We start from the raw sequence: 25,264 nt of genomic DNA, 5'->3' as shown, positions 1-25,264 counted from the left end.
TCATCTAAGCACTACTTTTAATTACAGCCGTTAATTACTGAATATATAAACAACAATAACCTTTTTCCTGGACTGTTGATATTAAACCCATATGAACAGATGAAGCACTTCTAGAGTTATCAATTCAGTATCGTCAGTAATGTCATCAGTAAAGTGAACTGATCTGAGCACAGTTATAACGTTTTATAATTGTATATTATGATAATAAGTCTGATGTTTGACCTCCTGCTGTTTTGTCAGTGTTTGCGAGTGTTAAATGGTTGCCGTGGTTGTGCATCTCCATGGGAACGGCAGAAGGATCGTTGCCGAGGCGATGCGCTGTTGCTGAGCTTCACACACACACACACGCACATTTCTGCTTCAGAGTGATGCTTATACATTTATATTTACATCTTAAGTGTGTTTTCTTTTACTCCTCAATAATTCTGTTAATTATTATAATGATTACTTTTTTATTTTAGTTGTTAGAATGTCAGTGAAACAACAGCAGACTATTTAGTTTGTGTTTATTTATAGGAATGCAAAAATAATTGTATTGTTTTATTATTGTACGGCAACAAAATGTGTTTGTTTGTTTGTGTATTTATTTATTTATTTATTTATTTATTATTTATTTATTTATTTATTTATTTATTTATTTATTTATTTATTTATTTATTTATTTATTTATTTATTTATTTATTATTTTGAATGTATTCAGTCAGTGTCAATGTAAGTTTTACAGTAGATTATACACCGACAGGGGTTCATGTCAGAAAATCATCCTGTTATTTTTAGTAATTACTATAAATAGAGTTTTGGGAAAGAAATTAAATAAAAGAGTTCACTTGAAAAACATGTATGGGTTTAAGTACAATTAAGTATGGGTTTGTTGGATTAAAATGATGATAGTAGTCTTATTGTAAAAAGGTCTGAGATTGTCTCTTCATCGTAAATGTATATTAGGTTAGAGTATTGAAAATTTAGGAAAAAAAATTATTTTAGTTTGGTAGTCTATTTTAAATTTGGAAATGTCATCAGTGTTTATACACACTCACCGGCCACTTTATTAGGTACACCTGTCCAACTGCTCATTAACGCAAATGTCTAATCAGCCAATCACATGGCAGCAACTCACTGCATTTAGGCATGTAGACATGGTCAAGAGGATCTGCTGCAGGTCAAAGCGAGCATCAGAATGGGGAAGAAAGGGGATTTAAGTGACTTTGAACATGGCATGGTTGTTGTCTCCAGACGGGCTGCTCTGAGTATTTCAGAAACTGCTGATCTACTGGGATGTGTGTGTGATGTGGTGTTCAGGGGGAAATATCAGTTTGACAGTCTATTTATTGCTGTAATGTTTAATAAATTGTCTTGAAACTGCAGTGAATTAATGCAATAATTAATGTGTGTCTTTCTCCACAGATTCACTGAAGCCGGCTGATGATCAGCTGAAGGAAACATGGTGGAGTGTGTGCGTGTGTGTGTGTGTGGAGAGCAAACCTACGTCTGATCAGACTTCAGTGTTGATGTGTGTAGAGCAGAGAACATGAAGGAGACGAGAGATGCTGTGTGTGTGTGTGTGTGTGTGTGTGTGTGTGTGTGTGTGTGTGTGTGTGTGTGTGTGTGTGTGTGTGTGTGTGTGTGTGTGTGTGTGTGTGTGTGTGTGTGTGTGTGTGTATGTGTGTGTGTGTGTGTCCTCAGCTGAACTCAGGAGGAGGAGGAGGATCTCCATCTGCTGATCTGAGGCTGACAGAACGCCAGCGCCTCCATGCTGAGAGATGGAGAGAGAGAGACAGAGAGAGATACAGGTATACAGAAGACAGAGAGGGATGGAGAGACAGAGAGATATACAGGTGTAGAGAAGAGAGAAAGAGTACGAGACTAGAATAAAGGTAAACGAGAGAGAGAGAGAGACTGAAACACAGGTAAACAAGACAAAAATGCTTTTAAAAAATCTACCAAGCTTAAAAAATGTCATAATCTAATAATATTTTCACTTATTTAATATAACATGTACATGTAACCGCACTATTATTTTTATTATTTACTATTATAATATGTTTATTGAGTGGAATTGTTATTCATATTCTATACTTTTATATATTTATTGACGATTTATTCATATTATATACTATTATTTGTTTATTTACTGATGATTTCTATATGTTATATGTTTATTGAGTGGAGTTTTGCAGGTTTAGCTCTGGATATTTAGAATACATGTGTAAACAAAAGCTTCTTTCATAAAACCATTTAATAATAATAATACTAATAAGACTAATGCTACTACTACTACTACTACTACTAATAATAATAATGATACTTATAATAATCAAAAATAATAACAATAATGATGATGATAATAATAATAATAATAATAATAATGATACTAATAATAAAAATAATGATAATAATCATAATAAAAAATAATAATAATGAAAAAAATGATAAAATAATGATAGTAATAATAATAATAATAATCATAATAATAAAATTATAATAATGATACTAATAATAATAATAATAATAATGCTGATACTAATAATAATAAAAATAATAATAATAACAATAATGATAATAATAATGCTGATAATAATAATGATACCAAAAAATTTAATAATAATAATAATGATGATAATAATAATAATGATAATAATACTTATTATTAAAATAATACTAAAAATAATAATGATAATAATAATTATGATGATAATAATAATATTAATGATAACAACAACAACAACAATAATAATAATAATGATAATAATAATACTAATAACATTAATGATAATAATAATAGCGATAATAATAATAATAATAATAATAATACTTATTATTAAAATAATACTAATAATAATAATGATACTACTACTACTACTACTACTACTAATAATAATAATAATAATGATAATTTTAATTATAATACTAATAATAATGATAATAATAATAATGATAATAATAATAATAATAATGATAATAATAATAATTACAACAATAAAAAAAAATAATAATGATGATAATAATAATGACAATGATAATAATAATAATAATGATACTAATAATAATGATGATAATAATTATAATAATGATGATAATAATAATAATAATAATGATAATAATAATAATAATAATAATAATAATAATAATAATGGTAATGATAATAATAATAATAATAATAATAATAATAATAATAATAATAATAATAATAATAATAACAATTATGCTAATGATGATAATAATGAGACGAGTCGTCAGGGTGGCACAGTGGTTAGCTCGATCACCTCACAGCAAGAAGGTCGCTGGTTCGAGTTCCAGCTGGCATTTCAGTGTGTAGTTTGCATGTTCTCCCCATGTTGGCGTGGGCTTCCTCCAGGTGCTCTGGTTTCCCCCACAGTCCAAACACATGCGCTATAGGAGAATTTAGTAACTAAATTGGCCGTGTGCATGTGTATGAGTGTGGGTGTACATGAATGAGTGTGTATGAGTGTTTCCCAGTGATGGGTTGCAGCTGGAAGGTCATCTGCTGCGTAAAACATATGCTGGATAAGTTGGTGGTTCATTCCGCTGTGGCGAGCCCTGATCATTAAGCCGAACTAAGCCAAAAAGAAAATGAATAATGATAGTAAAGCAGACGGGTGTGCTGCCTGCAGCTGTCGCTAGATGGAGACATTTACCAGATAACCAGAAAAAAAGGGCAGCATTTGACTCTGTTCATTATTAATACTGTAAATGTGTGTGCACACGAGGGATTTTGAGAGCCTCAGAAATTCCATCCATGGGGCCCAAGTGAAATGCACCCTTTCCCTTTCTACTTTCATGTAATGTTTATTTATATTGCTGTTTGTTATAATACTCAATATCTTCTTTTCTACATTTTAAATTAATGCAATCTCTTCATTTTAAATGATTCTTATTTTTTTATTATTGTAAAATTAATTTAAAACTAAAAATAATACATGTATTTATTTATAAATTTGACTGCTGGACTGCTCCATGGTGGATATTTTATTTTGTAATACTATTATTACATAACATGACATTATTATGATAATATTTAATTTGTTTGTGTACTAAATAATATTTCATTACATTTGTTTAACTCTCACTGTACAAAGTATGATAGAAAATGATGTTATATATAGTTATAGATATAATTTATAGTTCTAGATATTTATTGGGGGCCCCAAGATGCTTACTTCGCTTGTTGGTTAAATCCACCCCTGTGTGTGTGTGTGTGTGTGTGTGTGTGTGTGTGTGTGTGTGTGTGTGTGTGTGTGTGTGTGTGTTTATCAATACGCTCATCGATTATTTCAGTTAAGTGGTTGTTAATATATATTTTTTTAAACACAGATGTATAATTCTCCTTATATTTTCTTTTTAGCATAACAAATATGTTGTTATATAATATTTCAGCTATTTATAATGCTTAATTTATGTGACTCGTAATGATTCTTAAACAATTTTTATAAACTCATAACTCATAACTGTTTTTTTATGTTTTCAATTATAATTATATATATACACATGTATAATATTTCCTAATATTTTGAACGTTGGAAGACTAGAACTATCATTTCGTGTGTGTGTGTGTGTGTGTGTAATTTTCATTTAAATGCAAACGTTACAGCTAAAAATACTCCGTCTTTTGTTTAAATTTTTCTTTTTTTTAAGTTTTTAAGTTTTCATTGTATTTCTACTATTCATTTTAGTTTGTTATCTTATTACGTCAAGTTAAACTAAAGGGAAAAAAGAGAAATTATTAAATAAAACAAGTTTATTTTTTATTTTAATTAATTTAGCTGAGCTTTGACATTTAATTTTAGTTTTAGTCTTAAAAATGTATCTTTATTATATTATATTATTTTATGTTATATTAAATCATATTATATTATTTTATTTTATATTATATTATATTATATTATATTATTTTATATTATATTATATAATATTATATTATTTTAAATTATATTATTTTATATTATATTAAATTATAATATATTATATTATATTATTTTATATTACATTATTTTATATTATTATTTTATATTATAATAAATATGTTATTTTATATTATATTATTTTCATTTTATATTATATTATTATATTACATTATTTTAAATTATATTACAATATTATACACTACATGACAGTAGTCTTGTCACTTATCCAAGTTTTAGGAGCAGCAAATAAGTTGACTTCTAGTTGATGATTTGGTGTCAGAAGTGTCTCATATGAAAGGTAAAGGCCTCTAGATTTTGCTGATTTGAGCTCAATAAATCTGATCATGTCTTGATGTTGACTGATTTGATGAGGACAGTGCGGTCTGACTCTGCTCAGACTAAAGTCTCATCACTGAACAGAAATAATGTCCAGTATAGAATATAAAGTCCTGCTGCAGTGGAGACAGAATGAATATTGTGTCTGACTCCATCATGAGCTTGGAGGACTGCATCCATACATCTCTGACATGACTCACATCACTGATTAATAAAGTCATCTGGAATGAAGAAGAAAGCCTTCAGCAGGACTCCCAGAGTTCATCAAGAGTCTGTGTTCATCTTCAACACCTCCTCCTTCATCAGCTCAATAATGTTCATGTCTGGTGACTGGGCTGGCCAATCCTGGAGCACTCTTTGCTTTCAGGAGCTTTGATGTGGAGGCTGAAGTATGAGCAGGAGCGCTATCCTGCTGGAGAATTGTCCCTCTCCTGTGGTTTGTAATGTAATGGGCAGCACAAATGTCTTGATACCTCAGGCTGTTGATGTTGATCATCCACTCTGCAGATCTCTCGCACGCCCCCATACTGAATGTAGACCCCAAACCATGATGTCTCCTTCACCAAACTTGACTGATTTCTGTGAGAATCTTGGTCCATGCTGGTTCCAGTAGGTCTTCTGCAGTATTGGTGATGATTAATGCAGATCAACAGATGATTCAGCAGAGAAATCCACCTTCAACACTTTTACACATCATCAATTAGAAGTCGAGTTACTATTTGCTGCTCCTACAACTGAGATCCACCTTAAGACTTTAGTCAGGTAGTGTATATTATATTAATTGTTAGTAACTGGTTTAATTTGTCAAAAGTGAAAACAGAAAGCTTTATTTTATATAAAAACATAATGTTTATGGGTTTATTTTTAGTTATTTCAGTGTTTTGTAATGAAGGTTGAAAGGAAAACACACGCTATGTAAATGATGTAAACTTTATTGTATGATTTCTGTATATCATCATGACATGTGAATTTAACAGTAATGTCAGATCATCCTGCTTCTCCAGTGTTTTTGCAGACAACACAAATGAATGTCTAATAACAAGGCACATTTAGAGAAGAGAGTGAAAACCAAGAGCTCAGACTGCACATAAGTGCCACTTCTGGATGGATGCAACAAATGCTGAAATATTTCCATAAAACATTCAAATAAATCAGCAGTGCAAATGAATAATAGCTTAAAGTGTTTAAGACAGAAAACTAATATAACAGGACTGACTGGAGATCAGCTGTTGCATAATAAATACACTTCCACAGTCCTACATTGTGCGTTTTCAGCGGTATCTTACCATTTATATGCATTAATGTTTACACGCAGATCTGACCATTCTTACTGACACGTATACAGGACAAACAGTGTGTGTGCGTGTGTGTGTGTCTGTCGGTCTGTGTGTGTTGTTTTGTTATCCATTAGCATTAAAAATTAATCTGAATGCGTCACCACATAATTTACTGACTTCATTTCATTAATTCATTAACAAAGTGCTTGTTGACCACATGAAAAACAGTGATGTATTCAATTCTGGTGTTTTTGAACCATACTAACATATACTTGGATTAATCTATTGCAGATTGCTATGGTAACAACTATAGTAATTGATCTGTTGTGGTAATTCTACAGTTGCTATGGTAACAACTATAGTAATTGATCTGTTGTGGTAATTCTACAGTTGCTGGGGTAGTGTAACTATAATAATTAATCTGTTGTGGTGATTCAACGGTTGCTATGGTAACTTGACTATTGTAATTGCTCTGTTGTGGTGATTCTACAGTTGCTACGGTAGTGTAACTATAATAATTAATCTGTTGTGGTGATTCTACAGTTGCTAAGGTTAACTTGACAATTGTAATTGAGCTGTTGTGGGGATTCTACAGTTGCTATGGTAGCGCAATTAATAATTGATCTGTTGTGGTGATTCTACAGTTGCTACGGTAACACAACTATAGTAATTGAGCTGTTGTAGTGATTCTGCAGTTGCTATGGTAACACAACTATAGGAATTGATCTGGTGTGGTGATTCTACGGTTGCTATGGTAACACAACTATAGTAATTGATCTGTTGTGGTGATTCTACAGTTGCTACGGTAGTGTAACTATAATAATTAATCTGTTGTGGTGATTCTAAGGTTGCTATGGTAACTTGACTATTGTAATTGAGCTGTTGTGGTGATTCTACAGTTGCAACGGTAGTGTAACTATAATGATTAATCTGTTGTGGTGATTCTACGGTTGCTATGGTAACTTGACTATTGTAATTGATCTGTTGTGGTGATTCTACAGTTGCTATGATAGCGCAACTATAGAAATTGATCTGTTGTGGTGATTCTACAGTTGCTATGGTAACACAACTATAGAAATTGATCTGTTGTGGTGATTCTACAGTTGCTATGGTAACACAACTATAGGAATTGATCTGTTGTGGTGATTCTACGGTTGCTATGGTAACACAACTATAGTAATTGGTCTGTTGTGGTGATTCTGCAGTTGCTATGGTAACACAACTATAGTAATTGGTCTGTTGTGGTGATTCTGCAGTTGCTATGGTAACACAACTATAGTAATTGAGCTGTTGTGGTGATTCTGCAGTTGCTATGGTAACACAACTATAGTAATTGAGCTGTTGTAGTGATTCTGCAGTTGCTATGACAGTGCGACTATAATAATTGATCTGCTTTGGGATTCTACAGTTGCTATGGTAACACCACTATAGTCATTGATGTGTTGTGGGGATTTTATGGTTACTATGGTAACACAATTATAGTAATATAAACAAACGACCAAATACTCTAGTTGTCTACAACTAAGGGGTATATTATACTACAATACACCACAGTTTACTGTGGTAAAATTTGAAATATACTATAGCATTTATTACAACATATCAGTTCATCATAGTTAATACACTTTACTACGCTTAAGCATTTATTAACAGAGAGTTATAGATACTATAATAAATACTGTGTAATACAATTTACTTCAGTATGGTTCAAAAACATTACAGTATTTACTCTATAGAAAAAGTTAAATCAACTGGTTCACTATCTTTTTTAAAGTTAAGTGATTAATCGCTTTTTACAGTGTACAATATAGATGGAGAAAATTTACTACAGTAATTCATGTATTTTATTTACTATAGTAGTTAAAGTAGAAAGTGTTGTTACCACAACAAGTCACAATTTACTGTAATAAGGTTTAAAAACACTACAGTATTTACCACAGGAAGTTCTGTTCTATAATATATGTTATGTTCTAATAATTCAATGGGCTCAACTATTTCCTACGTATGACAAGCTCATGTTTACAAGGAAAAACAATAGACAAGTTGCTATGGTGACACAAAGTATAGTAATTGATCTGTTTTGGTAATTCTATAGTTGCTATGGTAACATGACTATAGTAATTGATCTGTTGTGGCGATTCTACAGTTGCTATGGTAACATGACTACAGTAATTGATCTGTTGTGGTTATTCTACAGTTGCTATGGTAACACAACTAAAGTAATTGATATGTAAAGTGAATTCTACAGCTGCTAATCTAACACGACTATAGGAATTGATCTGTTGTGGCAATTCTGCAGTTGCTATAGTAACACAATAGTAACACAACTCCAGTAATTGATCTGTTGTGGTGATTCTACAATTGATATGGTAACTCAAATATAGTAATTGATGTTTTGTAGGGATTCCACAGTTACTATAGTAACTTGACAATAGTAATTGATCTGTTGTGGTGATTCTACAGTTGCGATGGTAACTCAATTATAGTAACTGTTATTTTGTGGTGATTTTACAGTTGCTATGGTAACTCAACTATAGTAATTGATCTGTTGTGGCAATTCTACAGTTGCTATGGTAACACAACTATAGTAATTGATCTGTTGTGGTGATTCTACAGTTGCTATGGTAACATGACTATAGTAATTGATCTGTTATGGCGATTTTACAGTTGCTATGGTAACATGACTATAGTAATTGATCTGTTGTGGCGATTTTACAGTTGCTATGACTATAGTAATTGATCTGTTGGGACGATTCTACAGTTGCTATGGTAACATGACTATAGTAATTGATCTGTTATGGTGATTCTACAATTGATATGGTAACTCAAATATAGTAATTGATGTTTTGTAGGGATTCCACAGTTACTATAGTAACTTGACAATAGTAATTGATCTGTTGTGGTGATTCTACAGTTGCTATGGTAACTCAATTATAGTAACTGTTATTTTGTGGTGATTTTACAGTTGCTATGGTAACTCAACTATAGTAATTGATCTGTTATGGCGATTCTACAGTTGCTATGGTAACACAACTACAGTAATTGATCTGTTGTGGTGATTCTACAGTTGCTATGATAACACAACTACAGTAATTGATCTGTTGTGGTGATTCTACAGTTGCTATGGTAACACAACTACAGTAATTGATCTGTTGTGGTGATTCTACAGTTGCTATGATAACACAACTACAGTAATTGATCTGTTGTGGCGATTCTACAGTTGCTATGGTAACACAATAGTAACATAACTGCTGTAATTAATCTTTTGTGGCAATTCTACAGTTGCTCTGGTAACACAACTATCGTAATTGATGTTTTGTAGGAATTCTACTGTTGCTATGGTAACTTGACTATAGTAATTGATCTGTTGTGGTGATTACAATTGCTACGGTAACTCAACTACAGGACATGTTATTTTGTGGTGATTCTACAGTTACTATAGTAACAGGACTATAGTAATTGATCTGTTGTGGTGATTTTGTTAGAGGAAATTATGTTCTATAGTATTGAACAGCACCTCTGTTGTGCATTATTTTTGAATAATTCAATGGGCTCAGTTATTCCATACGTATTACAAGCGCATGTTTACAATGAAAAACAATCGAAAAGTAGAGCATTTGAATGGAATAACGCATTCTGTGTGAACGACCCCTATAAAGTAAATCTGACCTGTGCCACACCACCGGCCAGACCGGACATAAAGACATCCAGCTTAGTGTTTTCTGCCTTGCGGATGTAAGAGAGAGCCTGCAGACAGTTACGGTAAGTGCCGAATACCACAGAGGAGGTCATGGATATAGTGGTGATGGGTAAAAACATGCCCTTGAAGAAGCCATGAACCTGCAGGAAAACACACAGTGAGGTCAGAGTCAGTTAGAGAGAACAAGCTGTGATTACAGACTAACATTATGTAAACAAATACTGATATTTGTATTCTTTTTCAAATATTTCCCATGCGTGTTCAACAGAGCTGCAGTTGGAAATATTACAGGCATTATTACAACAAATACACACTGTACAAATATAAGTAAGTTATCAGTTTTTCATGTTTTGTCATTCCTGTTTTATTTATTTATTTATTTCCCGGTTTATTTCTGTTACATTTACCTCCTTTCTAGGGGTTCAGAGAGAAGTTAACAAAAATAAAAATGTATTATTAAATCTAATTTGTTTGAATAAATATTTATTCATTCCTTTTCGTTTTGGCTTAGTCCTTTAATTAATCAGGGGTCGCCACGTCGGAATGAACCGCCAACTTATCCAGCATATGTTTTACGCAGCGGATGCCCTTCCAGCTGCAACCCAGTACTGGGAAACACCCATACACACTCATTCAAGATTATCTCTTCTTAAGTGTATCACACTGATACTTATACTAATTAATTAGACAAGTAGTATTATTTATTCACCTTCATAATCATGTTCAGCTCCTGTCTCTATGCTACTATGTAATTAGTCATTTTTTGATCAGTATTTTATGCCAGTGTTCAGTCTGCTGGAGCAGGAGCCCAGTGACCACCTCTGTACACTCTGCTCTCTGGTTTAGGAAAGGTTTTCCTCTTCACACCAGCCATGTCAGTCCCCAGTGAAAGAGTTTTCTCATCAGCAGGGGACACTGTTTATGTGCAAAGACCTCAGCTTATGCCAGAAAACATACAGGGATATGCTGATAATTCTTTTTAAAAATGTAAAATCCCAGCACAGGCACAGTTTTAGTTTGTTTATATTAAATACTTCTTTAGTTTCTATTATTATTTGTTTGCATGATAATAATAATAATAATAATAATAATAACAATAATATAAATAATAATAATAATAATGATGATAACAATATAATAATAACAAAAAATAATTACAATACTAATAATAACAATAATGATAATAACAACAATATTAATTAAAATAACAACAGTAATATTATTATTAATAATAATAATCATAATAAAAATAATATTAATTACAACAATAATAATATTAACAATAATAATAGTAACAAAAATACTAATAACAACAATAACAACAACAATAATAATAATTATTATTATTATAATAACAATAATAATAATGGTGCATTGAGTATCGCTGTCGCATCACAGCAAGAAGGTCGCTGGTTCAAGTCCCGGCTGGGTCATATGGTGTTTCTGTGTGGAGTTTGCATGTTCTCCCCGTGTTGGCGTTTGTTTCCTCTGGGTGCTCCGATTTCCCCAACAGTCCAAACACATGCGCTATAGGGGAACTAGATGAACTGGCCGTAGTGTATGTGTGTGAATGCAAGTGATTATGGGTGTTTCCCAGTACTGGGTTGTGGCTGGAAGGACATCCACTGTGTAAAACATATGCTGGAATAGTTGGTGGCTTATTCCACTGTGGCGACCCCTGATTAATAACGGGACTAAGCTGAAGAAAAATAAATGAAATCTAAATAATGAAGTATACTATGGTATTTCTTCATATGGGAAAGCACACATCCGCCCGGTAACAAATTTCCACATCCATTATGCTAATGAGCTCTGATCTCTTTAGCATAACAGTGTAATTCAAATGCATAGGTGCTAATCCAACCAGCCTGACAGTATCGCCCAGAGCTTCATGCTAAACATTTACATTTAAGAAGAGCATAAAGACAAAGATCAATGTCTGACACCCGGGTCGGGTTGCACCAGCTATTTGTAAATTCTTGCTTAAACCTGAACATAATGTCCACACTACACTGTAAATAATCTGTTGTTGGCTCAACTTAAAACTGTGCTTCTTTTACTGGCTCAACTTATAAACTGTAGTTCAATTTTCTGTATTATTCAGAGTTTACTTTCTTATTTATAAAAGTTTAGCTAACTAAAGTGAAGTTTTTTTTTAACTATGCCTAATTTTAATTACTTTTTACAGATTTTATTTTACACTCCAGACTATTGCATTGGACTTGGATTTGACATTTTATTTGAACATTTATTTGTATGTGTTACCCCTTCTTTTCTGATGGTAAGGACGATGCACTGCCAGATTCCAGTGAACTGTTTCTGCGTCTGGATTCTGACCTGTGCAGATGAACATTAGCAAGGTTTCAGCAATGATTCTGCAAACTATAAACAACAGTCAAACATTCAATAAAGTAACTGATTGTCTGACATTTACTGTAACTGATTGAAAGACGTTTACCTTCACTGTATCCAGAGGATAACCGACCGCCACACCACAAGCTCCTGCCAAACACGAAGAACAGTCTTTCTGCATTATAACATTAGTCTTCATTCACTCAATTATTCATTTTCTACCACAGTGGAATGAACCACCAACTCATCCAGCATATGTTTTACGAGGATGACCTTCCACTGGGAAACATCCATACAATCTCATTCACACACACACACACACACACACAAACACACACACTCATACACTAATTAATAATTTAATCGATCAATTCTCCTATAGCCAACCCGGGCTCATTGTGGAAACGTAGCCCCGCGGACGTTTTTGCAGACCGCGAAATACGTCCCGGAAGGTACATATTTGAGCAGTTTTTGTTTTCGCAGATCCACGAGAGGCCGCTGTGCGCGCTTTTTCACGTCTCGAACGCCTCTCGGGAGCGCGCGCCGTTCGCGCCCGTGCTGTTCTCGCGTGAAAAGCCGACAGAGGCCGCTCTGGAGCCACCGTCCGTCCGACTGACTGGCTGAACAACTGAACGATCGACCGGGCGGCCGGCCAATCGACCGCTCCGGCCGCCCTCCTCTTTCTCCTCCTTCCCGAAACCCAAGCGACTGTTTGCAACAGCCGTCCGGAAAAAAAAGAGTAAAAGCCCTTGTCTTTGATTTTGACCGCCTTTTTGGATCTCGCCGCGTTCTCGCCCTTATTTTTTGGATTCTGTTTTTCATCTCACCTGATTTCTGGAACCGCTCTTCCCCGGACTCGATCCCGGTCGTCCCCGTGGCCGGCTCCTCGTCCTCCGGGCCTCCGCTCTGCTGATAAAACGCTGCAAGCTAAGCGAACAAACTGGTTGCAGCGGGAAAGCCGTCCACACGGAGGCGAGCCGTCGAGAAGAGGAGGAGCGGAGCGGCGTCACACCGCCCCGAAGCGTTCGCTCGAAAAAAACTAAACGCGGCCATACATACCTCCGGCCACGTAAATCGCAGCCTCCACAAACGTCCGCGGGGCTACGTTTGCAGAATGAGCTTGGGTTGCCTATAGCGAATGTGTTTGGACTGTGGGGAAAACCAGAGCACCCAGAGGAAACTCACGCCAACACAAGGAGAACATGCAAACTCCACAGTTGATGCATGTCCAAAGGCATTTGCAATTTGTTGGAAGGAATGAGAAACTCCTACTGTGATGTGCTCAAATGACTAATTGTTCAGAGAAATGCATTAACTGTTGTGCAAATGTAAATACTGTAGTGAGAAATGCACCAAGAACTGAGAAAAACTGTAACGAAGCTGCATTAACACTACTCTATAGGTCAGATAAACATGTGATTGTGCGAAATGAGCAGGTCAAGCCTCTATAATGCAGCAGTGGACATTTATTTTGGGATCCAAGGCCTCACACACTGTACACAGTGACATTCAGAGGCCGCTTGACTGTTCCAGTCTCTCAATGTTCACTGGAAAACCATTTTTAAAAATAGTTTTATGACCCTCTAAAATATTTAAGAGCTTAGCATATGTAGGAGGAAACAATATGCATGATTAATACAGCTGTAGACTGTAATTACACATGATTTTGTTATTTTTCATGACACTTCCAAAGTCTTGTAATCACACTTGTAATAAAAATGGCACTTGATATAGTATACTGTATAGATAGATAGATAGATAGATAGATAGATAGATAGATAGATAGACAGACAGACAGACAGACAGACAGACAGAAAGACAGACAGAAAGACCGATAGATAGAGAGATAGACAGACAGACAGATAGAATGATTGATTGATTGATTGATTGATTGATTGATTGATTGATTGATTGATTGATTGATATTGAAAAATGGCACTTGATATAGTATACTGTATAGATAGATAGATAGATAGATAGATAGATAGATAGATAGATAGAAAGATTGATTGATTGATTGATTGATTGATTGATTGATTGATTGATTGATTGATTGATTATTTGGTTTTGATTATTTTGATTAATTTATTTTATTTGACTTAGTTGTATTTTTCCCCGATCACCCATTATGCATTATAAGACTTTTCACCCATTATAAGAAAGTTCACCCAAATACATGTGTTCACATTTACTTGCATTTATTGGTACTAAACTTTAATGATTTTTTTTTCTGTTGAACACAGAACAAGATATTGAAAATAAAACATTGGCATCCACTGCGAAAAAAAAGGTTTACTTAGAGTTTTTTGTCTTGTTTCTAGTCCAAATATCTAAACATTCTTAAATCAAGAAACATTTTCTAGACAAGCAGAACACATTGTCTCGTTTTTAAAAGTAAAGAGTCAAAATTTGGTGAGTTTTTCTTTAAACAAGCTAAATAATCTGCCAATGGGATAAGCAAAATAATCTCGTTTTCATTTTGAAGTATGTTCATTTTGTTTACCGCATTGGCAGATTATTTTGCTTGTTCTAATAGACTCACACAATTCTGATGTTTTATTTATGAAAACAAGACAGTGATGTTTAATTTGTCTAGTAATGATTTTAATTAGACACAAAACAAAAACTCTTGTGAGAAAAGCATTTTTGCAGTGTCCATATAGAAGAACTGAACAAACAGGTTTGGAACAAATGAGTAAATGATGACAGTATTTTCATTTTAGGGTGAACTGTCTCTTTAAATATTTTTGTTTACCTATGTTGCTTGTTAGCTATTCTTTTATAGTTGCTTGCATGCGAAATAAACTGTGCCACATGCAGCATCGTACACACTGTTTAGAGTGCATGAGCAATAAACAACCCACTTCAGCCCAGTGTCAAAACAAACACAAACCCTCTCAAGATACAGTAGGGGACAGATGCAACACTTTCTGCATTTCCTTCAGTTTCTCAGAGAAAGTTTTATTGTGGAGACGCATTTTTTTTTTTATCATAAGTATGGGAAATATTTGAACATTAACAAATTAATAATTATTTTTACTTTAAAATTAGCTGAAGGACGGGTTTAACAGAGAACATGTAGTATAAATATCATCACTCACTCTAGCTCACTGAACATCAATGGAGGATTAAGTCTTGTTGCAACTCTCCCCTATACTGCAGCTCTTCCGTCAAATCATCACCACTTATTTAACTAGATTAGCTGACGAGCAAAAAACTAATCATACCTCCAAAAGATCCCGCAAGGAAATCTGCGAAATGCATCGTCCAGCTGCTTGATTCCGCATGCCTATAGATCCATCATTGCTGTTGATGTGTTGTATATAAGTGTGTATAATCTTCAGTGTGGATCTGCGGTGTAGCTCGTGTTGTTGATCTGCGCAGACTTGTGCTTTTGTAACCGTCCTTGATCCTCACGTGGCTCTTTGACAGGACAGCTCATGCACACACTTTCATTTTTGCGTGCGAAAACATTCACTTTTATGGATCACAATTTAATACATCATAACAAGTGTTTTCAACCAAATCTGCAATCTATAAATAGTGTTTTTATGCATTTATAATCATGTCAGGTGATTATTTAGAGTGCGTTGTGTTATTGCGGATTTACTATTTTAATGATTTGGTAGATTTATTGTTGATCACCCACGCACACCGCACCATTGACGAGCAGACAGCAGAAACACGCTGATGCAACGCGGAACAGGAGTTACGAATCCAAAGATTCGGTTCAACCGATTCACCAAGCGTTCGCAAATCCCTTAGGGAAGCGCTGATAGGTCTGATCTAAAACACAACAACAGCAACACGTTTAAACACGGCATTTATTAAACTAAACAGAACATTTTACTCAGTAAAAACTAATGAATCAATGAACCATCCGATCGAATCGATTACTTACAATGACTCGAACTCTTATGATACATCGAAGGCGTACTCATGAATATTAATTAGATGAACGTCGTATCACTTGGGTGGCCGCTGAATATTAAACACCAACCTATGGCAATCCTGAGATACGTCCAACACGCTTTTGAATATTAAAGGGGTAGTTCACCCAAAAATTAATTTATGGAACATTCACTTGTCCCAGACCTTTATGATTGTCTTTCTTCTGTTAAACACAAAAGAAGATGCTTTGAAGAAAGCTAGAAACCATTGACTTTAATAATATTTCTTTTTACTTTGGAAGTCAATGGTTACACATTTTCACATTTGATGAAATACCTTCTGAAGTGTTTTAACAGAATAAAAACTCGTAAATGTTCAGAACCGCTTGAGGGAGATTAATCTCTGTGTTGTCATAATTTTGTATTGGTTGTTTTCAATAACATGGTTCTGAGGGCAGGAAGTAAAACACTGAATGGTAGACTAAAGGAAAGTCTGTATTCCCTTCTGGTCTGAGGTACAGACGTGGTTATGGTCCAGGAATATACATTTCCCTCCCCTCATTTAAAGACAAGTTTGGTATCTTCCTTGAAAACAAAGAGTTTCAATTTGCTGTTAATGTTCTATTTTGTTTGGGAAAATGAGTTATTCACAAATACAGATGGTTCAAATCTACTCCTTCAATCAGCGGTTGAATGAGGTAAAACTTCTTTGCAAACCTGTAAAACTGGCGAATGATTAAAAAAGCCCTTACGTCCCATTCACATGGGGCGTCAGCGTCAATGCTTCCCATTCACTTTGAATGGATGACGTCGGGCGTTGCCAAACTGCATTGTGGATCCGTGGGCGCCGCTTCAGAGTCGTTGCTCGCTGCAGAAGTTGGGACTAGCTCAACTGTTCAAGCGCCGACGGAAGCATCAACCAATCAGATCGCTGTATGCAAATACACCAGCTAGACAGTGGCCTCTTGCTGGCTGAATTTCATTGGCTGATGCTGCTATGACGATCGCTTCAGCCCCGACTTCAGACACGCCTTCAGTCAAGCATTGACGCTGAAGCCCCGTGTGAATGGGGCGTTAAGCTTATTTCTTTTCTGGACTTTTATAAGCTAATTCAATTTTCAAAGCCCCTTTATTACTTTTATTTTATTGCAATTTATTTAAAAACTGTTCTTTTTTTATTCTTGAGATGTGTTCACTCATGGCACGTTTCCTGGTCTGGTTCGGTACACTTTTATGGCTGTTTCCACTGTCAAAAGGCGTACCGAACCGAACTGTACCGTGACACTTTTTGGTCAAGGTTATCAAAATGTGGAGCTAGACGCGCAGCTGAACGCTATTGGTTTACAGAGATACGTCATTCGCTCAAACAAAAAGTTAGAATGAAAACAAAGGAACCGCCATGTTTTAAATACACAGCCGAGACATTACACTGTAATAATATATACATATAATAACAAGCCATGGTCGACCCGAGCTCAAACAAACCTTGTCTCTGTCTTGATGAACAGCCACAAAGCCAAGAAGAACAAAATCTGCCATGTCCTGTTGTTATTTTACAAACCCGTCTAAAAGTGCAAGTGCGGTTTCACTTTCTCCAGAGAGCTCGCCGCACGCCTATATATCTAAAATAACAAACTTTTTAAGGTCATATTAATAACGTGCGCATGATCATTGAAGCGCATTGATATTCGATCCTGTCAGAAAGAAACAAACGCGAGAGTGAAGCGCGAAAAAACAAAGGAGAAGCCAGAAAAAACAGCAGCAAATGACGCGTCTGCAACCTGAAAGATGAACAAACTGCCATGTTTAACTCTTATTGTCACCTTCTGGACTATTATGAACTTAGAATGATGGAGTTACTTTCTAACAAGAGGCTACATGTGCTGCTGAAGATTACAGACACAGATGAGAGGTTTGCTCTGACAGTGGGCTATATTTCCTGTTGTTTTTAAACCTAAATAAGGACTAAATGTCTGCTGTGTGTGGTTCTCCTGTTGTTAATAACATATCGGAGACTGTTAGGGTCTGTATGTGTTCATATATGTTCATTTATTTATTTTATACAATCGCAGATGTTACAGTAGGCTGTTTCGCACTGTCATTGATCTGCAGTTACATTGTAATTATGTTCATGGAAAAGTAAGTAATAAACATTTATACACTTGTATTTATGTGTATACAGCATCTGTTTTGTGAGAAGTGCTTCTATCATATGTGAATGTACAGCATTTTCTTGTGCAAAAATTACATTGACTGAAACTTTCTGTCGTACACCACGTCCACCAAAAGAGCACCATTGGTACCCTTTTAGCAGTGGAAACGCAAGCCTGATAAAGGTGACCCGTACCGTACTGGACCACTCAGTGGAAAAGGGCCCTCAGTGGACAGCACTCGATTCTCACTTCAGTAAAGGGGGGATTTAAATATGCTAATTTGCTAAAAGTACTCGAAGAAGCGTAAAAAGTTTGTAGCAAGACAGTATTCATGAAAGTTAAAGCAGCGGATTATTATTGTGTATTTTGATGTGAGTGTCAGTAGTTTTTGAGGTGTACAAATAGTTATTATTACAAATAGTTTTTATAGCTGCCAGGTAAAAACTAACCCAAAGGACAACCGTTGTACCCTAATTGTGTACAGTCTTCATAAAAATATGAAAATAGAAAAAAAATATATATAAATCATATTATATATGAAAATTATATATATATATATATATATATATATATATATATATATATATATACATATATATATATATGTATATATATATATATATACATATATATATATATATATATATATATATATATATATATAAATAATTTTCATATATTATATAATTTATATATATATATATATATATATATATATATATAAATATATATATATATGTATATATATATATATACATATATATATATATATATATATATATATATATATATATATATATATATATATATATATATATATAAATAATTTTCATATATAATATAATTTATATATATATATATATATATATATATATATATATATATATATATATATATATATATATATATATATATATATACAATTTTTGATCCATAAATCCACAATAGTGTTAAATTAAATGATGAGCACATTTCGTTTTTTTGGGGTGAACTGGCCCTTTAACAACCGAATCCAGCAAAGCGCGAACGCGGAACACAGCGCGCATGCGCGTGACGCCGAATAGGAGGAACAGGAATCTTTTTAAATCCGCGGCTCTGGATTGGGCGTGCGCGCACACACCTCTCCCGACACCCATCAAACACACACACACACACATAAGATACATACATACACACCAGCCAGCAGCAGGTGCTAGTCGAGCTACTAGCTGAAATTTTCCACTGCCGATTAGTGAGTTTCAGTGAGCGCAGAGTTACCGCAGCACCAACATTACACTAACCACCAGCAGCTCACCGGACAGGCCTGTGGAAATAAACTCAGATTAAGCAGCTCGACTGATCCCGAATCAGTCCTTGACGCGGGGATGGACTTTCTGGCTGGATGCATAGGAGGTCGGTTCATCTTTCTGACCAGTTCTCAGTCACGTCTGCTGGGTGTTGAACTGTAGATTAGCACTGCTAGTTAAGCCTGTTAACACACGTACAGTCTGTATATTTACATTCGGGGTCACGCGCGTAGTGTGTAATCATAAAGTCGATTAGCAAGTTTCTTTCAATTTATTAAACAAATGCTGGGTTTTGTAACTAAACGCTGGGTCTAATATGGACAGATCCTATACATGTTTATGTCTGGTCACGCGTATAGTTTATAATCATGCATGTGTATAAAGGCGATTTTGAAATAGTTGCTGTTTTTTTTTATAACTTAACGTTGGGTTTAATATGGACACATCCTACTGTGGTGTTAAAAAAAGTGTCATTTAGATTGAAGAAAAAACCCAATGCTGGGTTACAACACTCCAGAGTTGTTGTTTTTTAAAGTTGTGTAATTCACACACGTTTTATCGGATTCACACATGCTGAATTATTTGTAGTGGAGCAGGAAGCCACGTCACGCAGGACACGTGATGGAGAGCAGGTTTATTTATTGATTCTCTTGACTGTAAATATGAAGTCAGTATCAGTCTATACCTCCATCTGTCTTATCGATACATTCTGAAAAAGGCTGGGTTGTTGTAAGCTAACGTTGGGTGAAATATGGACAAACCTTTTGCTAGAGTTTTATTGTAATAATTAAATTAAAATCACAATATTAACTCAACTGTTAAGGCTTGATCATTTGTCTATAGAGGTGAAGTTGGTTTTATATTCACACATTTGTTCATTTAGAGGTCTCTATATTGTTTACCATGTTACTTTGAATATTCGATTGGAATTAGCATGCAAATGTGACTTAAAAACAACATTAACACTGTTTATTTTAATGGGGACAATGTTGTACTTTGATAGTCATTGGCTGCTAATATGATTTCACTGTATAAAACCAACTTTACCTCTATCCTTTGTCTGTCTGTCTGTAGTGTTTTTTCTTTATTTACCTGTTCGTTTTTGTGTAAATGCAGCCTTCATCTGTTGTATTCTATTTGCTGTTGTTGTGACGTGATGGAATTCTACAATAGAATGCTACATTGTAACTGGTTGATTGACACATTGTTGCTGATTGATCGTGACGTTCTAAAATTCGTTACAATGTATCATTCGGCGCCAGAAACAGTTGAGCCGATTCTAAAAGCTGTTTGGCGTTGAATGGATTAAGCGTGTGTGACAGGTTTTGTGCAGTATTTTTCTCTATTATGGGAGAGTTTTTAATTTTATTTAGTGAATGTTTATTGTAAATTGTATCGTGGTGCTACTGTAGTCATAACTGGGCTTATTTATTTATCTATTCATCATTCATGGTAACTTAACATTGGGTCTAATAGAATATAGTGTGTAATCATTAGGGATGTAACGGTATCAGAATTTCACGGTACGGTAATACCTCGGTATGAATGTCACGGTACGGTATTTATTGAATCATTTACAGGAAAAAACAAAACTTATGAAAATACTCCAAAAAATTGCCAAAAGTGTCAATGACATACAAATTAGCCGTCTATCTGTAAGCTTTGAAACAGGAACTTCAATTTTAATAACAAAAAAATATTAAACCATGTAAAAAAAATAAAGTTTCAATTTAGTATTGTTGAAAACTCATCACATTCAACATTTAATCACTCACTCACTTAGATAGAGATGGGTTTTAAGGAAAATTATCATATAAATATAATCTGGTAAAAGCTGGTATCTCTGGGCATTTACAATGTCCCCTGCAACAGAAAAAACCCTCTCATTTGGGACTGAGGTTTCTGGGACAGAGAGATATGACTTGGCCCAGGTTGACAGCAGTGGGTAACGTTGTGCATTCTCTTACCCCCACTTGAGAGGACAAACCATGAGTAAGATAGAGATCTCATGTCTGCATCAATCTGAACAGTGTGCTGACAACACCGCTATTCAGTACGCGCGCGACAACACAGCTGATAAGAACTCGCGCGACAACACAGCTGATAAGAACTCGCGCGACAACACAGCTGATAAGAACTCGCGCGACAACACAGCTGATAAGAACTCGCGCGACAACACAGCTGATAAGAACTCGCGAGACAACACCGCTTTTCAGTACGCGCGCGGCAACACAGCTGATAAGAACTCGCGCAACAACACCGCTATTCAGTACGCGCGCGGCGACAACACCCGCTTTAGAGTTTTCCAGCTCTTTTTCATCCCCGCTTCTAGCAGCACACTCCATTTCCGCATTACTGGATCTGTAGCGACAACAGACCGCAAGGGATGATGGTCAAGCATGGGCTGATGGGAATTGTAGTTTCCGGTACCTCCCGTTCGCTTCATTCGCCTGAGCAAATTTTCTCAGAAGACCTATAGTTTTACCGAGTCATGCGACTTCGGTAATATCGGAAAAAATTAATATTGCGGTATGACGGTATTTACAATACCGTTACATCCCTAGTAATCATTCATGTGTATAAAGTCGATTTTGAAATAGTTGCTGGGCTTTTATAACTTAATTTTGGATTTAATATGGACAGATCCTACCGCTGTGTCTAAAAAGTGTCATTTAGATTGAATAGAAAATCCATGTGGGCTGCACAGTGGCCCAGTGGGTAGTACATTTGCCTCACAGCAAGAAGGTTGCTGGTTCTAGCCCCGGCTGGGTCAGTTGGCATCTCCGTGTGGAGTTTGCATGTTCTCCCTGTGTTGGCGTGGGTTTCCCCTGGGTGCTCCAATTTTCCCCACAGGTCCAAAGACATGCGGTACAGGTGAATTGGGTAAGCTAAATTACATGTAGTGAATGTGTGTGAACAAGTGTGCATGGATGTTTCCCAGTGATGGGTTGCAGCTTAAAGGGCATACACTGCGTGAAACATATGCTGGATAAGTTGGAGGATCATTCTGCTGTGGCGACCACAGATTAATAAAGAGACTAAGCTGAAAAGAAAATGAATGAATGAATGAAAATCCACATTTGACTCAATGCTGGGTTGCAATAACACCCCAGTGGGTTGTTGTAGGCTAATGTTGGATAAAGGATAGACAAACCCATTGCTAAAGTTTAATTGTACTAATTATATGTAAACCACATTGTTTATTGTAAATTGTATTGTGGTGCTACTGTAGTCATAACTGGTCTTGTTTATTTATGTATTAATCATTAAATGATGCAGGTGAAGATTCAGCTTTTGATTATCTTCAGGTCTGAATCTGTTATTATGACTTTGTGATAAAGATTGAACATTGTAGCAACTAGGCATGGGTCAGTATAAGATTCTGACGGTATGATAACCTTAGATAAAAATATCAGGGTTTCACGGTATTGTGATTACTGCTCTTATATATGTTCTATTTAAATGTCTGGGTGAAAAACAAAAACTTTTTCCCTTTTAAATACGATATATTTTGGATCAGTAAACATGTCAGGCTAAATAAATCAAATGAATCACTGACTTCTGCTGTCTTCATTAGTTTCAAAAACTGATTTCTTCACAATTTAAAAAGGGAGATACTGTTGTTGTAAAAACGTAAATAAAAACTAGGGTTGTAACAATATACCGGTATGACGGTTTACCACGATTTGAACGTGCACGATTATCATACCATGAACAATTGCATATCAACGGTTTTAACCCTTAAAGACCGAGACAGCCGCCCGCGGCTAAAAATAAGTATTGCTCTTAAATGTTTAATAACTTTTGATCCGCTGATCCGATTCATACAATTCAAAGATTGGCATAAAGAAGAGAATCTCAGCTTTCCAGTGCTGTATCACATAACATTCTCGGACTTTCAGAGGCTCCGGAATCAGTGCGGTTACGTCATCAACATTTGACAACGCTGATTTGACAAAGAAACGCTCGTCACTGTGTCTCCGGACAAATCAGACATAATACATTGATGCATTGTCCCTCCTCCATGCCCAGATTGGTTCAAACTCGCTATATCACAACCAATAAGCATAGGTTTCACTTTTGTTTGTGGACCAAGCTTTTTGAACAACACAGAATGAGAGATAGGCATACATTTATGCGCGGCTAAATAAAACGCAAAAAAAAAGTTTTGCATGAAATAATTCTCATACTAAGTACTTTTGCATGCACAGCAGCACAGAAACATGACAAAACAGTGACACAGCAAAGACGAACTGCTGCTCTTGCTGTTTTCAAAAGACACAAATGAAGGTGCAGCTGTTTGTCTGCATTGCAGACAACCATATCCAAATCCATATCCACAGACAACCATATCCATGCTGGCACATAAAACCTAAGGATGTTCCATATTGAATCTAGTTTCGTTATGTAACTATTTATAGTATAGTAAATATTTATATCTATTTTTTTACTGAGGATTTGCACCATGTTTATTTGGACTTTATTTGGACTTTGACACATTATTTATTATTTTCTTATTTTTATTTGTTCATTGTTAGTGGTGTTGTTTATAGTAACTAAAAATATATTATTTGGAAAAAGTCAAATTTGCTTCACTGTTCTATTATTTTGTAACATTTGTAACATACCGTATACCGCGAAACCGTCAAACCGTGGTATTGTTTTAGACGATTATCATACCGTGAAAAATTCATACCGTTACAACCCTAATAAAAACCTTACTCGCGCCTTAGGAACGGTATTACAGAAAAATTTGTCGGTTTTAAAACCTTGACGTTTCCAAAACGCGGTATACCTTGAAAACGGTTATCGTCCTATAATAGCATTACTGACTTGGGCTGTTTTTAAGGGCTGCAGCTATTGATTATTTTAATAATCCTTTAATCTACCACTAGACTTGATTGATTAATCTGATAAATTTCCCTTCTCAAACTTTCTTTTCTCCTTTTTTAAACTTTCCATTTTCTTTTGGGGATCTTGTGACTGAAATACAACATGGCAGTAAAAATGTATAAAAGCCAATTACAGATCATCATCAATTGAAGCAGTCAGCTTTTGATTGGCTTCAGATCTGTATCTTGAGGTGTGTGTGTGTGTGTGTGTGTGTGTGTGTGTGTGTGTGTGTGTGTGTGTGTGTGTGTGTGTGTGTGTGTGTGTGTGTGTGTGTGTGTGTGCGACGCACAAATTCATGGCGACTTGTGTAAACAAATCAGAAAGAATGGCGTATTTTGAAAATGTAAAAATGCAGATTTTTTCTGGTGAGGGTTGGTTTTAGGAGCGGAGGGAGAGATTATACAGTCTGTACAGCAGCGTCCTATAGGGTCAGACGGAATCTGCAAACATTATTT

General features: G+C 35.0%; 2 protein-coding genes and 1 long non-coding RNA gene across 5 annotated transcripts in view; 1 reads left to right on the top strand and 2 right to left on the bottom strand.

Moving 5' to 3' along the window:
• Nucleotides 1–25,264, bottom strand: part of LOC147839507 (uncharacterized) — a 519,823-nt gene that overhangs the window by 307,816 nt on the left and 186,743 nt on the right. The window lies entirely within an intron of this gene.
• Nucleotides 6,430–15,893, bottom strand: slc25a47a (solute carrier family 25 member 47a; the record flags this gene model as incomplete). Its single annotated transcript, NM_001045314.1, is given in 6 exon segments — nucleotides 6,430–8,268; nucleotides 10,055–10,063; nucleotides 10,205–10,375; nucleotides 12,501–12,572; nucleotides 12,694–12,737; nucleotides 15,815–15,893. Coding segments are annotated over 5 exon segments (333 nt in total), but the record flags the coding sequence as incomplete, so codon positions are not given.
• Nucleotides 19,795–25,264, top strand: part of slc25a29 (solute carrier family 25 member 29) — a 29,496-nt gene continuing 24,026 nt past the window's right edge. For 2 of the 3 annotated variants that reach the window (XR_015517945.1, XR_015517944.1), the window contains exon 1: nucleotides 19,795–20,022. Coding sequence is in view for 1 of the 3 variants with exons in the window: in NM_001030237.1 (NP_001025408.1) it covers nucleotides 19,995–20,022 (28 nt within the window). In the remaining 2 variants the exon portion in view is untranslated. 3 annotated transcript variants of the gene reach the window in all.

Source organism: Danio rerio, chromosome 20, assembly GCF_052040795.2.
Source record: "Danio rerio strain M-AB ecotype USA chromosome 20, GRCz13ab, whole genome shotgun sequence".
Classification (NCBI taxonomy): Eukaryota; Metazoa; Chordata; class Actinopteri; order Cypriniformes; family Danionidae; genus Danio; species Danio rerio.
This window is presented reverse-complemented; position numbering and strand designations above follow the sequence as displayed.